At 43.5% G+C, this 12,240-nt stretch overlaps 1 protein-coding gene across 12 annotated transcripts in view; it reads right to left on the bottom strand.

The window, feature by feature from the left end:
- Nucleotides 1-12,240, bottom strand: part of WNK2 (WNK lysine deficient protein kinase 2) — a 252,051-nt gene that overhangs the window by 212,691 nt on the left and 27,120 nt on the right. For 11 of the 12 annotated variants that reach the window (XM_073574203.1, XM_073574200.1, XM_073574202.1 and 8 more), the window contains one exon: nucleotides 7,261-8,171. In XM_073574203.1, the coding sequence (XP_073430304.1) occupies nucleotides 7,261-7,968 (708 nt within the window). In that variant the 5' untranslated portion in view covers nucleotides 7,969-8,171. Of the gene's footprint in view, nucleotides 1-7,260; nucleotides 8,172-9,071; nucleotides 9,231-12,240 lie in introns of those variants that run through there. The other variant, XM_073574201.1, reaches the window with a different exon arrangement.

Genomic DNA, 12,240 nt, shown 5'->3' with positions numbered 1-12,240 from the left:
TGCCACTTCTTAATTAAATTTTAAACTGAGGAAAGGGCAACTTGAAAATGTTTTGTTATATTCTTATATCCTTCTCCTGCCTTGTGGGCCTCAACCATTTTCAAAGTGCTAGGCAGCTGTTTAGATTAACTCATGGCCGCTGTTTTTTGGCAAAAGTTTAGGAGAGGCTGGCTTTTATAAATTTGGGAAATTTGCATCACCTGACCTTTCCCAACGATGACAGTGAACAAGTCATAACCATAACAGGCTAATTAAATCTTGGTCAAAATTATCGGAGTACACAAATCTCTAAGGGTGCCGAAAGTTTTGCATTGGTCCGTTTTCCAATATTTAAAATGTAAAAAATGCAATTATTTTGCCTAAAATACAAAGAAGATGTGTCATCTTTAAACCTTTTTGAGATCGTTTCGTTTTCAACTTGCTTAACGGTTTACAATAACAATAATTTTGACCTGGGATGCTAAAACGTTTACATGCCACTGTATTACCATATATATCAGTGCTCAGCATAAATGAGTACACCTCAACAGATTTGTCAGTAAACATTTACGGTAATTTTCTTTAGAATCAACATTTTCTACTCCACATTTGATTGCAAACAAGATGTGCTGTTTTGCACATCCCTAAAAAGTAGTCCTCACAAATTAATTCAAGACCATGTTGCAAAAATGAGGGCATCCCAATCAAAGTCTTAGAAGCAAAGCTAAAGTTTAGACTACAAAATTCTAACTAAAACAAAAATTACACCACAGACAAGTCTAATTCATTAAAACAGGTGTCCAGCAGATGGGCAACTATAAAAAGGGCGTTAAAAAAAAAAATCTCTTCTCATTTCTTGCAGACTGAGCCCTCGCGAACAGGGTCCTCTCTCCTCCTGTACCAGTCGGTGACTTGTATCATTCATGATTATTGTACTTGTTTTTATTATGTATACCCCTTTTCACATGTAAAGCACCATGGAATAAATGGTGCTACAATATATAAATGTCAGCAATGGTACCACATGGAAGAGAAATGTCATAAGATGTTTATTTATTCATTTATTTTTTTTACAAGAACGGTGAAGGATACAAGAAGATCAGCAAAGCTTTGTCAGAATACTGTAGCAAAAGCGATACTAATGTAATAAGTAATGTAATCATAGAGCCTGATGTAAGGCTTGAGCCCAATTCTAGTGATGCGTCACTTACTGGGCTGTGTTTTATTGTTTGTTTCAATAAAATTAATATTTTATCAGCAGATTATCACTACAGGACTAGTTGTCTTGTGCCGTGTAGTCCTCCTGACCTGTTGGTGGCTCTTGCAGACTGGAGTTAGGGAAACACTGATGTAGAGGATGTTCGCATGCTCAGCCTCACCGCCATGAATTGTGGTGTGGAACTGCAGAGAACATGCGCGGCCCCACTCCACTCAGCAAGAGGCCACAAGGCGCTCATCTCCAGAACCCTCAGATGCAGGGGGCTATGAAACTCTAAAATGGTGTGGGGGAGCTCTGAAACCCTGTGATTCAAGGAGGGGGTGGCGCCGAACCTCTGAGACGGAGGGGGTGGCGCCGAACCTCTGAGACGGAGGGGGTGGCGCCGAACCTCTGAGACGGAGGGGGTGGCGCCGAACCTCTGAGACGGAGGGGGTGGCGCCGAACCTCTGAGACGGAGGGGGTGGCGCCGAACCTCTGAGACGGAGGGGGTGGCGCCGAACCTCTGAGACGGAGGGGGGTATTGAGTCTCTGAGATGGAGGGTGGCACAGAATCTCTGAGATGGAGGGGTGGCGCTGAGTCTCTGAGATGGAGTGTTGTCTGAAATCCCATCTGAAGATCCCATCTTAGGGTTACTGGGGGTCTCAGTGGTTGGACTTCTAGCGATCAGCAAATTATTCCCTATCCAATGGGTATATATATTTTTTTCAGGAAGTGGGGGAAGGCGAACTAACCATTTAAATGCAGTCTACGGGCTACGAGTGATGCAGCAGATTATATAACGAGGGCCTATATATAGTACAGTTCCCCGATGCTGCACAGACGCTGCTTGCTTGATATGTTGCTGATTAGAGGGAGACTTTCACAGCTTTTTTCCCTCAATGACAATCTAGGACAACTGGATATATTGGTCTAACGTGTACAGAAATACTTCACAATAACAGGCACATCCTTCAGAAAGGTTTTGCGACTATAAATTTAATGAGTGGTCCCATCAAAAAAAAAAAAAAAAATCAAAGCCCATATGAAAATCCTTTACAACCTCTCGTGTGGCTCATCACAAACAGCCATTATCTACTCGAGATCCCACTTAGCGGCATTGAATGGCGACATATATAATCAGTCACAGGACTTCTATGGAGGCATCGGCAGGGTTGTCCTCCTAGGCCGGCATTGTGGGATGTTGGATAGCTAATGATTTGCAGCAGACCCCAGCAAGTCATGCTGCAGTTAATAGGCATATTGTAAAGTCAGCAGTTAGGCATTTGGGTTTCTTTTTTTTCCTGAACACGGGACGTGGACATCACTATTATTAGAGTTGATCGCATGAGCCAGAAACTCACTGAACTAATTTTAGAAGAAAAAAAAAAATAATGCTGCTATCAGTTTTTTTTTTCTTATACGTGAAAAATAATTGACTTCAGATCAGATCAGATCTGGTCCATGTTTGTGAAAAGAGAACGGATAAAAATGAACAATTTCCTAAACATTCTGTACTCGAGAACCCAATAGGCAGTTTAGTAATGTGCCGTATGCAGGATTTGCATAAAATAAATTTTAATATATATGTATTTCTTCTGCCTTTTTTTTCATACAGAAAATGTAGTTCTCCAGTGGGTAAGGGCTTAAAACCTTAGAAACCTTTTCAACGGCACTATTAATATTGATTTCCAAACAGGGTAGTTCCCCAATATTAGAACAACCGTGCTTGGATTCCCAATACCAAATGATCTGCTGATCGAGCCGGCTGCAGTGCTCCAGCCACAGTTCCGTACACCGTGTAGTGGCCAGGAATGGTACTGCAAGCTCTCTCCCATTCACCCAAATACCATTCAGCAGCACATGACAAATTATGGATCTATACCAGTTCCAGTGCACCACTACCCCTTTAATATGCAAATTCCACGGGTTGCCAGGATTAGGAAAAATCTTCTTAAAATTAATAATGAAATCTGCATGCGCTACATCAAGACCTCAAAATTCACTCTTTTGCACAGCAATAAATGAAATCTGGGGAGAAAATCTGTAGCACATCCACCGTGGATCTACCTAGAATCCGCTGCAGATTGTGCATGCGGTGAGTGAATCCAGTTTTTTTTTTTGCAGAAGCGGAAAACAATTTGCCAATGCAGACTCCAGCCTTAAAGGGGTTGTTCCCTTTCAATAAATGAACGTCCCCGGATGCAGGTTATTGTAAAGGACCAAACCGCGCCGTAGTCACCTTCCTCAGGTCCACCAGTGAGTCTCCGCCGCGGCTCCCAGTGGCTTGCATCGATTGTGGCTCTGACATCACGAACGCACGGCAGTCAATCAGTATGCTCAGCGGCATTGAAGGGGTCGTTCCGGCTACACTGGCAGAGCTGTTGAGCTCACAATCAACGTGACGCCTGTGCCACAATAAATGCCAAGTAATAGGCGAAGACTCGCCTTTTGACCCAGGGAAGGCGAGTACAATGCGGTTTGTTTCTTTACAATAACTTGCAGACAGGTTTAAACTTTTTAAATACCCATAATATGCCTGTGTGTCGGGGCTATGTAAGGAGATGGACATACTGCTGTTCCCCCCCAATGAAGATACAAGTATAATCTGTGATATGTTGTGACTTGTGATGTGCGTTAAAGAGGTTAGTAATGTTGATTATGTGTGTAGTTAGACAGAAGGGATAGCGAGAGTTAGTGTTTGGGACTAACCCAAAGTGGGAAGGGATAAGTTGAAGGGAAAGGGATTTTCCTGTTGGAGTTGCAGACAGGGCCTGGAGTGCATAGTGAAATGACCCAAGGTCCACGGTGAGAAGTGCTGCATTCCGAGGTGACCCTAAAGTAAGAGGAGACAGATGGAAAGAGATATCGTGAACCGGAGCAGAGGCGACAGAGTGATCGATGGCAGGTGGGTTCTGGGAGAGAAGGCCTGGCAGAAATGGCCCAAAGTTTATAACTCTAGATGGGACCGAGTACGTGAGACGAATAGAAAGACCGGGCGGTAGTTCCAGAGCGTCAGCACTAGAGAAGATAAGTACCGGCCATATTATCAGCCTGAGGGAAATAAGACGCGGAACTGCAGGTCGAGTAAAGGACCCTTGCTAAACAGGACTGTAGTGTCGAGCTGGGTTATGGTGAAGTTGTGAGACACAATGGAAACAGAGGACAAGTAGAGAGAGTAAAGAGGGAAGGTGAATATAGGGAAAAGAAGGAAGGACACGGTGTGGAAAATGCTTCTCGTTGTACAGGGAACGATCATAAGACTTTGTGCCCGCTATCTCCTGTATATATTCCCTACCAAGTTACCATTCAGTAAAGCGTATTTTTGGATGGTGGTCTCCCTCATTGAATAGTGAAACATCTGGTCCTGGCAAACCAGCAACATTGGTTACATGCAGCCTACATGGGTGTAATGCAGCACAAGACCACACATCCAGCCAGGATCGTCATGTAATGTTCCGAGGTGTAAGAAACGAGCACCTCGCCCACGGCTACCGCCCGGCGCCACGTTACAGCTACATACCCACCAATGATGGGAAGGTTGGAGAGACAAAGTAATACTATTGTTATCACTGGACAAGAAATCTATTCCAACAAAAGAAACCTTTCCATTGTTCTCTGGATAAAATTTCCCTTTTTAAGACCTCAGATTTTTTTTCTTTTTTATACAAAAGCATAAAGAACCATTTCCCCATTATTCACCAGCCCATTCTATTGGGTTTATATAAGTGGTCAAAGAAAACATTTGGAAACAAGGATGGAATCCGTGCCTTATCCATGATTTTTCATGAACCATTAGTCTTGTATGCTCAATTTCTAATCTAGATGGCCAAAAACACACATCTCAGATTGTAAAAAAAAAAAAAAAAAAGCAGTGTTCTGTTTTATTGGTTTTTTTTTAAGTCACTTTTGTTTTTTGTCACGCATTGATATGTTTGTTTATAGTCAAGAACAGTCCATATGTTTGTCTAATCCGTTTTGTGACTTTTTCTAGCACAAAAAAAAAAAAAAAGTGGTATACTTAACATTACTCAATGGGGGAAACAAATACATTTGCAACAAATTTATAAAAAAAAAAAAAAAAAAAAAAAAAAAAAAGTCGCGAAAGCATCTTGAAGCCTGAAAGTCTGGCCACTATGGTGAACATAAGAAAAAATAACATAAAAATATTAAATAAACTTAAGAGGTGCAAATGAAAAACAGGCTAAAAAAAAATGGGGAAAAACGCAATGATAAGTCAAGCCTGCATTCTACAAAGAACATTTGAACAACCCTATAGACAATAATGGGTACAGTACACATACGTGAATAAATGCAAGTCTGCAGGAGGCCTAACACTATAATATCTAATAGAGAGAGTATGAAACATGACAAGGAGGACAAGGCAGCTTATACAGCCCTGAGATTGTCAAGATCTCTAAGAAAGAGGCCAAGTGTGTCATCATAGGACCCCAGGCAGGTGCAAGGCTGTGTTCACATGTTGCGTTTTACAGTACCTACACAGGCTATGAGGTTTCAGAAATCTCATGCGCACACACACACATTGGGTTTTCTTTTCCTGATATATTTGGAAAACTGCTGCATTTTTGAAAACTGCAGCATGTCGCTTCTTTCAGCGTCTTTTCACCCATAAAAAGCAATTAATAAGTGCAAAAATACAGCAAAAAAACCAAAAAACCGCAGGTGTGTAGCTGCGTTTTGGGGGCAAAAACCTTAAGGAAGCTGCATCATGATTTTTTCGGGGGGGGCACTAAACTTTATCAGCTTGCACAAGAGACAACGAAAACGCAACGTGTGAACATAGCCTAATGGCGTTAAAACGCAACATAAGAAAACTACAAAAAAATAATCAAAAAATGTTCAATTTTGTTTATAGTTGCTTTATATTTGGAAATACTCAACTATATAATAACGGATGAACGCCGGCAGCATATACGGTAAGAGATATTTTCCGGAGAAATCTGGAATGTATCATTAAGCTGAAAACACCACTTAAAAAAAAAATAAATAAATAAAAAGAAGATTTTCTCCATCAGAGCCGACTTTCGGACAACCAGAACTGGACCAATCTACATTGGCTCTCATGGATAACCTTTCTCTGGAAACCTCAGCATGATGAAACATTTGTGCAAGTCTCTCACTAGCTACGCGGCTGCAGAGCTATAGACTGTTCCCGGGAAATTATCTTTCATGGAAGCAAAGCTGTAACATCTATAGGTTCGGTTCATGCGAGCAGGGCCGCCATCAGGGCATTACTGCCCTGACTGGCATATGGGGCCTGATCAGCAAAGGGGGCCCCCTCACCTCTACCCATCGGGCCCCACTGCCCCATGTTGCGAGTGCCATGACTCCTGCCATTACATGAGCCATGACTGCACTATTCAGGCCATCAAAAATCAACGTAAAACCTGACGTCATGGTTCCTGAATCCCTGAAGACTGTGAGAACAGAATCTCTCCAAGAGGATAGAAACAGAATTTCAATCTAGATACAATATTTACAGGAAGAAATTACATTTTCACAATATGTATCACTCCTATCCTGGAAAATCTCATACTGTCCAAACCTTACACTGCAGAAAGCTCAACCTTCCCCTCAACTCATTTTTTTAACCCCTGCATGTTCAGAAAGGGGGATTTCGATCGTTTCCACCATTGCAGTCCTAATTGTAGACACCCTTGACTCGCGCCTATGGTTTACTGAGTCCATGACGTACGTGAATTGCTCACAGGACTAGTAGTGCGGATAATTGTTACACAACCATGAAGACCTTTTGGGCAGCACGTCATCTGCGCGATTACGTAAAGAGATATGTTCATTTCCAGGGAGAAATTAGATTAATCATATATGACTAAGGCACAATATTGTCCAACAGCAGCTTAAAACTAAAATCAATATATAACACAGCAGTTTTCCAGGCGAGACTGGTGCAAACACACTTGTCCAGAATTACCAATTAGATAACCTATAGGTGAAACGTCCTGCACTAGGGGTGGAATCTCCAAATGTGAAGACATTTCACAAATTCTGGGACATTATATATACAGATTACTCAGAAAGGTCTATTATACAAGTGAAATCTTACCTGCAGTTCACACCATGCAACCTCCACCCATGTTTCCGTATCCAGTCCTTTATAAACAGTCTTGAAGGAGCCTCTTCCAATTTCAATATCAAACTTTAGAAACCTGCCATCCGGGGAGGTAGAAACAGCTTTAATGTCCGAATCCTCTTCGTCGTCCTCTTCCTCTTCTTTCTTGGACTTTGGTACCTCTTTAGAAGTTTCAGGTTCATCTTTTTTCTCTTGTTCAACTTGGTCCAGTAGACCATCTACTTCGCTTTCCCTAGAGGTCTTCGACTTGGGTTCGGGGGCTTCTTTGGTCAAAGCCTGGTCACTGGACCCATGTGCTCTCTTGGCAATGGCTCTCCTGGCTCTAGAAATAGGAATGACCTTGTTATGGTGTTGAGAGTCACTCAAGTCCAAAACCGGAGGTTCTTCCTGATCCGACTCTACCACAGTTCTTCTTAAGAACCTCCGCTTGACCGGTTTAGAGTCTTTAGCAGCTGGCACAAGCTGGGCTCCTCTCCCCGAGTTGAGCATTGCAGTGTCCATGATATCCACACCGGTGTTCATCCCATGAATATTTATAGGTTTCCCGGCACAGTCATTGGATTCTGCAGGACACTCTTGTGGCAGAACTGGATCTTTTTTGCAATGAACCCCGCTTTCTACTAGATACCTGGTTGTAAGATGAGAGCCCTGTGTCCCAGGTCTGGTGGAATCATGGTACATATCAGTTTCAGAAGAAAAAAAAAAAAAAAAAAAAAGAAACTCAACAGATTTCCCTGCAGGAGGCTGTGACGCAGACAGATGCGGTTGCAGCAGCCCTTCCTGAAGCTCCCATGGAAAGGTTAGAAGAGTCTGCCCCCCCAGATCACTGCAGATCCTCTGTCAGCACCGTCGGTCCAGATCTTGTCAGGAGAAACCACAGGAGCCTGCAGGAACGAGACAAATCATTAGAAACACTCACCGCATGGACCCACTCCACTCCCCATCTGCACTCCAGAGCTGTCCAGGACCACCTCTCATCCACAGGGGTCGTGAAAGACACGTGGGAAAAGTGGGCTACAGCCTCTGACATCTGAAGAATGTGAATATGATGCAAGATGCGGCTAGCATGGGTGATAAGGGGTTCTGCGTCTTACAAAAGGGTCAGATCAAGGAATGACGTGGATGTGACAAGAATAAAGACTGGTGGAATAAATTCACATCCTGGAAAACCGGTGGGACTGGGATGCCCATCATTAGGGGGAGAAGTTGGCAACAAGGCCCTGGCACACTCAGTCAAACAAAGAGTAGGTGGGTACAGGATCACACAAGAAGATGATACAAGTACCAGGCCCAGCAGTCAGATATTAAGCACACCTCCCCCCCAAAAAAAAAAAAAAAAAAAAAAAAAAAATCACAGACCTTGGTGCCAGGCCTGGCATGTCAACCCTACAGCCTGGGTGCCAGGCCTGCCACCCCCTCCACTGCCGGGCTACAGATGTAATCAGTCCTGATAGTCTATGGCCTGAATGTGACAAAGTGCAGCCGGGGGGGGGGGGGTTTCTGTATATGTGTGTAAGGGGGCCCCTCCATGCAAGATGATTAACCCCTGCACTGCTGGCTGACACCAGCGTGATGTACAAAAGAGGCTGGGTACCAAGAAGGAGCACATGAATGCAAAGGGTGGGGAAAGGCAAACAATACTCACATGGATCCCAGGAGGACTTCTTCACCAAAACCCATGCATTCACATTACAAAGGCAGAACTTTACACAATGACCTCCCCACCCCAGCCCTGGCTCATGCTGACCCCACCCCACCGTGCCCTGCTGTCTCTGCATACCCACCCTGGTCACAGGAGGGAAGGGGCCCGGCGCCCCCAGGCCATGGCTGATCTGTGCAGGTTCAGTCCGAGCCCCGCACGTCCCCCCGGGCTCTCCCCTGTAATGACACCTCCATAGAGCGAGCCGGCCAAGGGGATGCCTGGGTGGGCAATGCGGGGAGGAGGCGGCGGGGGAGAGAGGAGGGATTCACCGGCCATGGACCAAGAAGGAGCCGGCTTCTCCGAGCTCAGCACCTCCCTGATGGGGGATGACAGACGCCGGCTCTGAGCCGCACAGCCCTGACCACGTCCGATGTGGTCGGTCAGATGTGTTGGTCACAAACCTAAAGTGATGATTATTTGTCAATACTCTTTATGGGCCTGGTCCAGGCTTTTTTTTACTCCTTTTGTTAAACCATTTTGGTGTCTTTATTCCATTTTTAGGTATTTATATTCCATTTTTGAATCATTGTGAAGCATTTTTTATACTATTTTGTTGTCTTTTGTATTAAATTTTTATACCACTTAGGGGTTTTTTAATTCATTTTTTCACCCATTTTTATATCATTTTTTTACTCCATTTTTTATTCCATTTTGTGGTCTCTATTTCTTTTTATACCATCTTGGGGTATTTCATTCATTTGGGGTTTTTTTGGTGTGACAAAAAAAAAAAAACAGCAATTCTGACATTTTTATTTTATTTCTTGTTTGTTTTGGGGGTTCGCTGTATGGGATAGATATTTTATTATTTCAGACAGTCCAAGCAGCAAGACCCAAATATGTAACTTTTTTAATTTACGTTTTGTCAATAGAATGTTTATGTATAAAACAAATGTTCTTTTGAAAGAACAGAAAAGTTATATAGATTTTTTCTTTAGCACATCAGTTTCTCTAGTGGACATGCACCTGCGATCCCATCTAAAATACTGCGATATCACATTGTATAATTAATTGGCTATTTGCTATAAGGCCCAACCAAGGCTTCAGAGGTGTACAAACGTGGCCGACACAGATCTTCAATAAGTCTGTGCCAGCCCATTGAAACCCCTTTGCCCATACTTTTATATTGCAGCTCTCACAATTGGCATCTAAGTGGTTAAGCTGCTTCATTAGCAGTCAGTTCTATCAGATATTTCACTGATCTATGATTAAATTCCACATCAAAGCAAATGCTGAAATCCACATGTAGATTTTGATATCAATTTTATTTTTGGCCACTTTCACAACATTATTATATATACACTAGCTGAAGAGCCCGGCATTGCTCTGGCATAGTAACTAACTGTGGTTAGTTATAACAGATTATAATGATTATTATCCTCCATCCAATAATCCAGTGCCCATATACCCATCATACATATCCACGATCCCAAAGGCCCGTGCCCATATACCCATCACACATCCTCCATCCCATTGTCCCTTGTCCATATACCCATCCTCCATCCCATTGTCCCTTGCCCATATACCCATCATACATATCTTCCATCACATAGTCCAGTGCCCATATACCCATCACACATCCTCCATCCCATTGTCCCTTGTCCATATACCCATCCTCCATCCCATTGTCCCTTGTCCATATACCCATCACACATCCTCCATCCTATAGTCCCATGCCCATATACCCATCATACACATCTTCCATCACATAGTCCAGTGCCCAGATACCCATCATACATCCTCTCGCACAGTCCAGTGCCCATATACTCATCATACAATAATGTATGTAAAGCGCTGTGGAATTAATGGCGCTATATAAATGAGTAAAATAAATACATATCCTCCATCACATAGCCCTGTGCCCATATATCCACACATCATCCCATAGTCCAGTGCCCATATACCCATCATAATATCCTCCATCCCATTGTCCCGTGTCCATATATCCATCATGTATATCTTCCATCACATAGTCCAGTGCCCATATACAGTTGTGGCCAAAAGTATTGACACCCCTGCAATTCTGTCTGATAATACTCAGTTTCTTCCTGAAAATGATTGCAAACACAAATTCTTTGGTATTATTATCTTCATCTAATTTGTCTTAAATGAAAAACACAAAAGAGAATGAAGCAAAAAGCAAAACATTGATCATTTCACACAAAACTCCAAAAATGGGCCAGACAAAAGTATTGGCACCCTCAGCCTAATACCCATCATACATCCTCTCGCACAGTCCAGTGCCCATATACCCATCATACAATAATGTATGTAAAGCGCTGTGGAAGTAATGGCGCTATATAAATGAGTAAAATAAATACATATCCTCCATCCCATAGTCCCGTGCCCATATACCCACACATCATCCCATAGTACAGAGCCCATATACCCATCACACATCCTCTATCCCATAGTCCCGTGCCCATATACCCACACATCATCCCATAGTACAGAGCCCATATACCCATCACACATCCTCTATCCCATAGTCCCGTGCCCATATACCCACACATCATCCCATAGTACAGAGCCCATATACCCATCACACATCCTCTATCCCATAGTCCCGTGCCCATATACCCACACATCATCCCATAGTACAGAGCCCATATACCCATCACACATCCTCTATCCCATAGTCCCGTGCCCATATACCCACACATCATCCCATAGTACAGAGCCCATATACCCATCACACATCCTCTATCCCATAGTCCCGTGCCCATATACCCACACATCATCCCATAGTACAGAGCCCATATACCCATCACACATCCTTTATCCCATAGTCCCGTGTCCATATACCCACACATCATCCCATAGTACAGAGCCCATATACCCATCACACATCCTCTATCCCATAGTCCCGTGCCCATATACCCACACATCATCCCATAGTCCAGTGCCCATATACCCATCACACATCCTCCATCCCATAGTCGAGTGCCCATATACCCATCACACATCCTCCATCCCATAGTCCCAAGATGGGTGGTGCTGAGCAGGAAGTTCCTGGAGATGTGCTGTTATGTAACCTGGCAGTGTGGCTCTGTGTGTGGCCGCTGATGATGCGATTTTCTACGCCAGTAACAACAGAGTGTGGCAGTAATAGAGGAGGGGGTGATTAATTTCTGTCAGGTGCGCTCTGCTCCTTTCTGGGGGGCAGACAATGGCTGGGAGCTTATGTTCCCGGGAATGCTAGATTTCTCCCACCTGGTCAGTGTCTGCTGAGGTGGTATGGGGCGGGAAAACTG

Source organism: Dendrobates tinctorius, unplaced genomic scaffold (genome assembly GCF_039654945.1).
Source record: "Dendrobates tinctorius isolate UK_male_01 unplaced genomic scaffold, ASM3965494v1 ptg000038l, whole genome shotgun sequence".
In the NCBI taxonomy this organism is placed as follows: Eukaryota; Metazoa; Chordata; class Amphibia; order Anura; family Dendrobatidae; genus Dendrobates; species Dendrobates tinctorius.
This window is presented reverse-complemented; position numbering and strand designations above follow the sequence as displayed.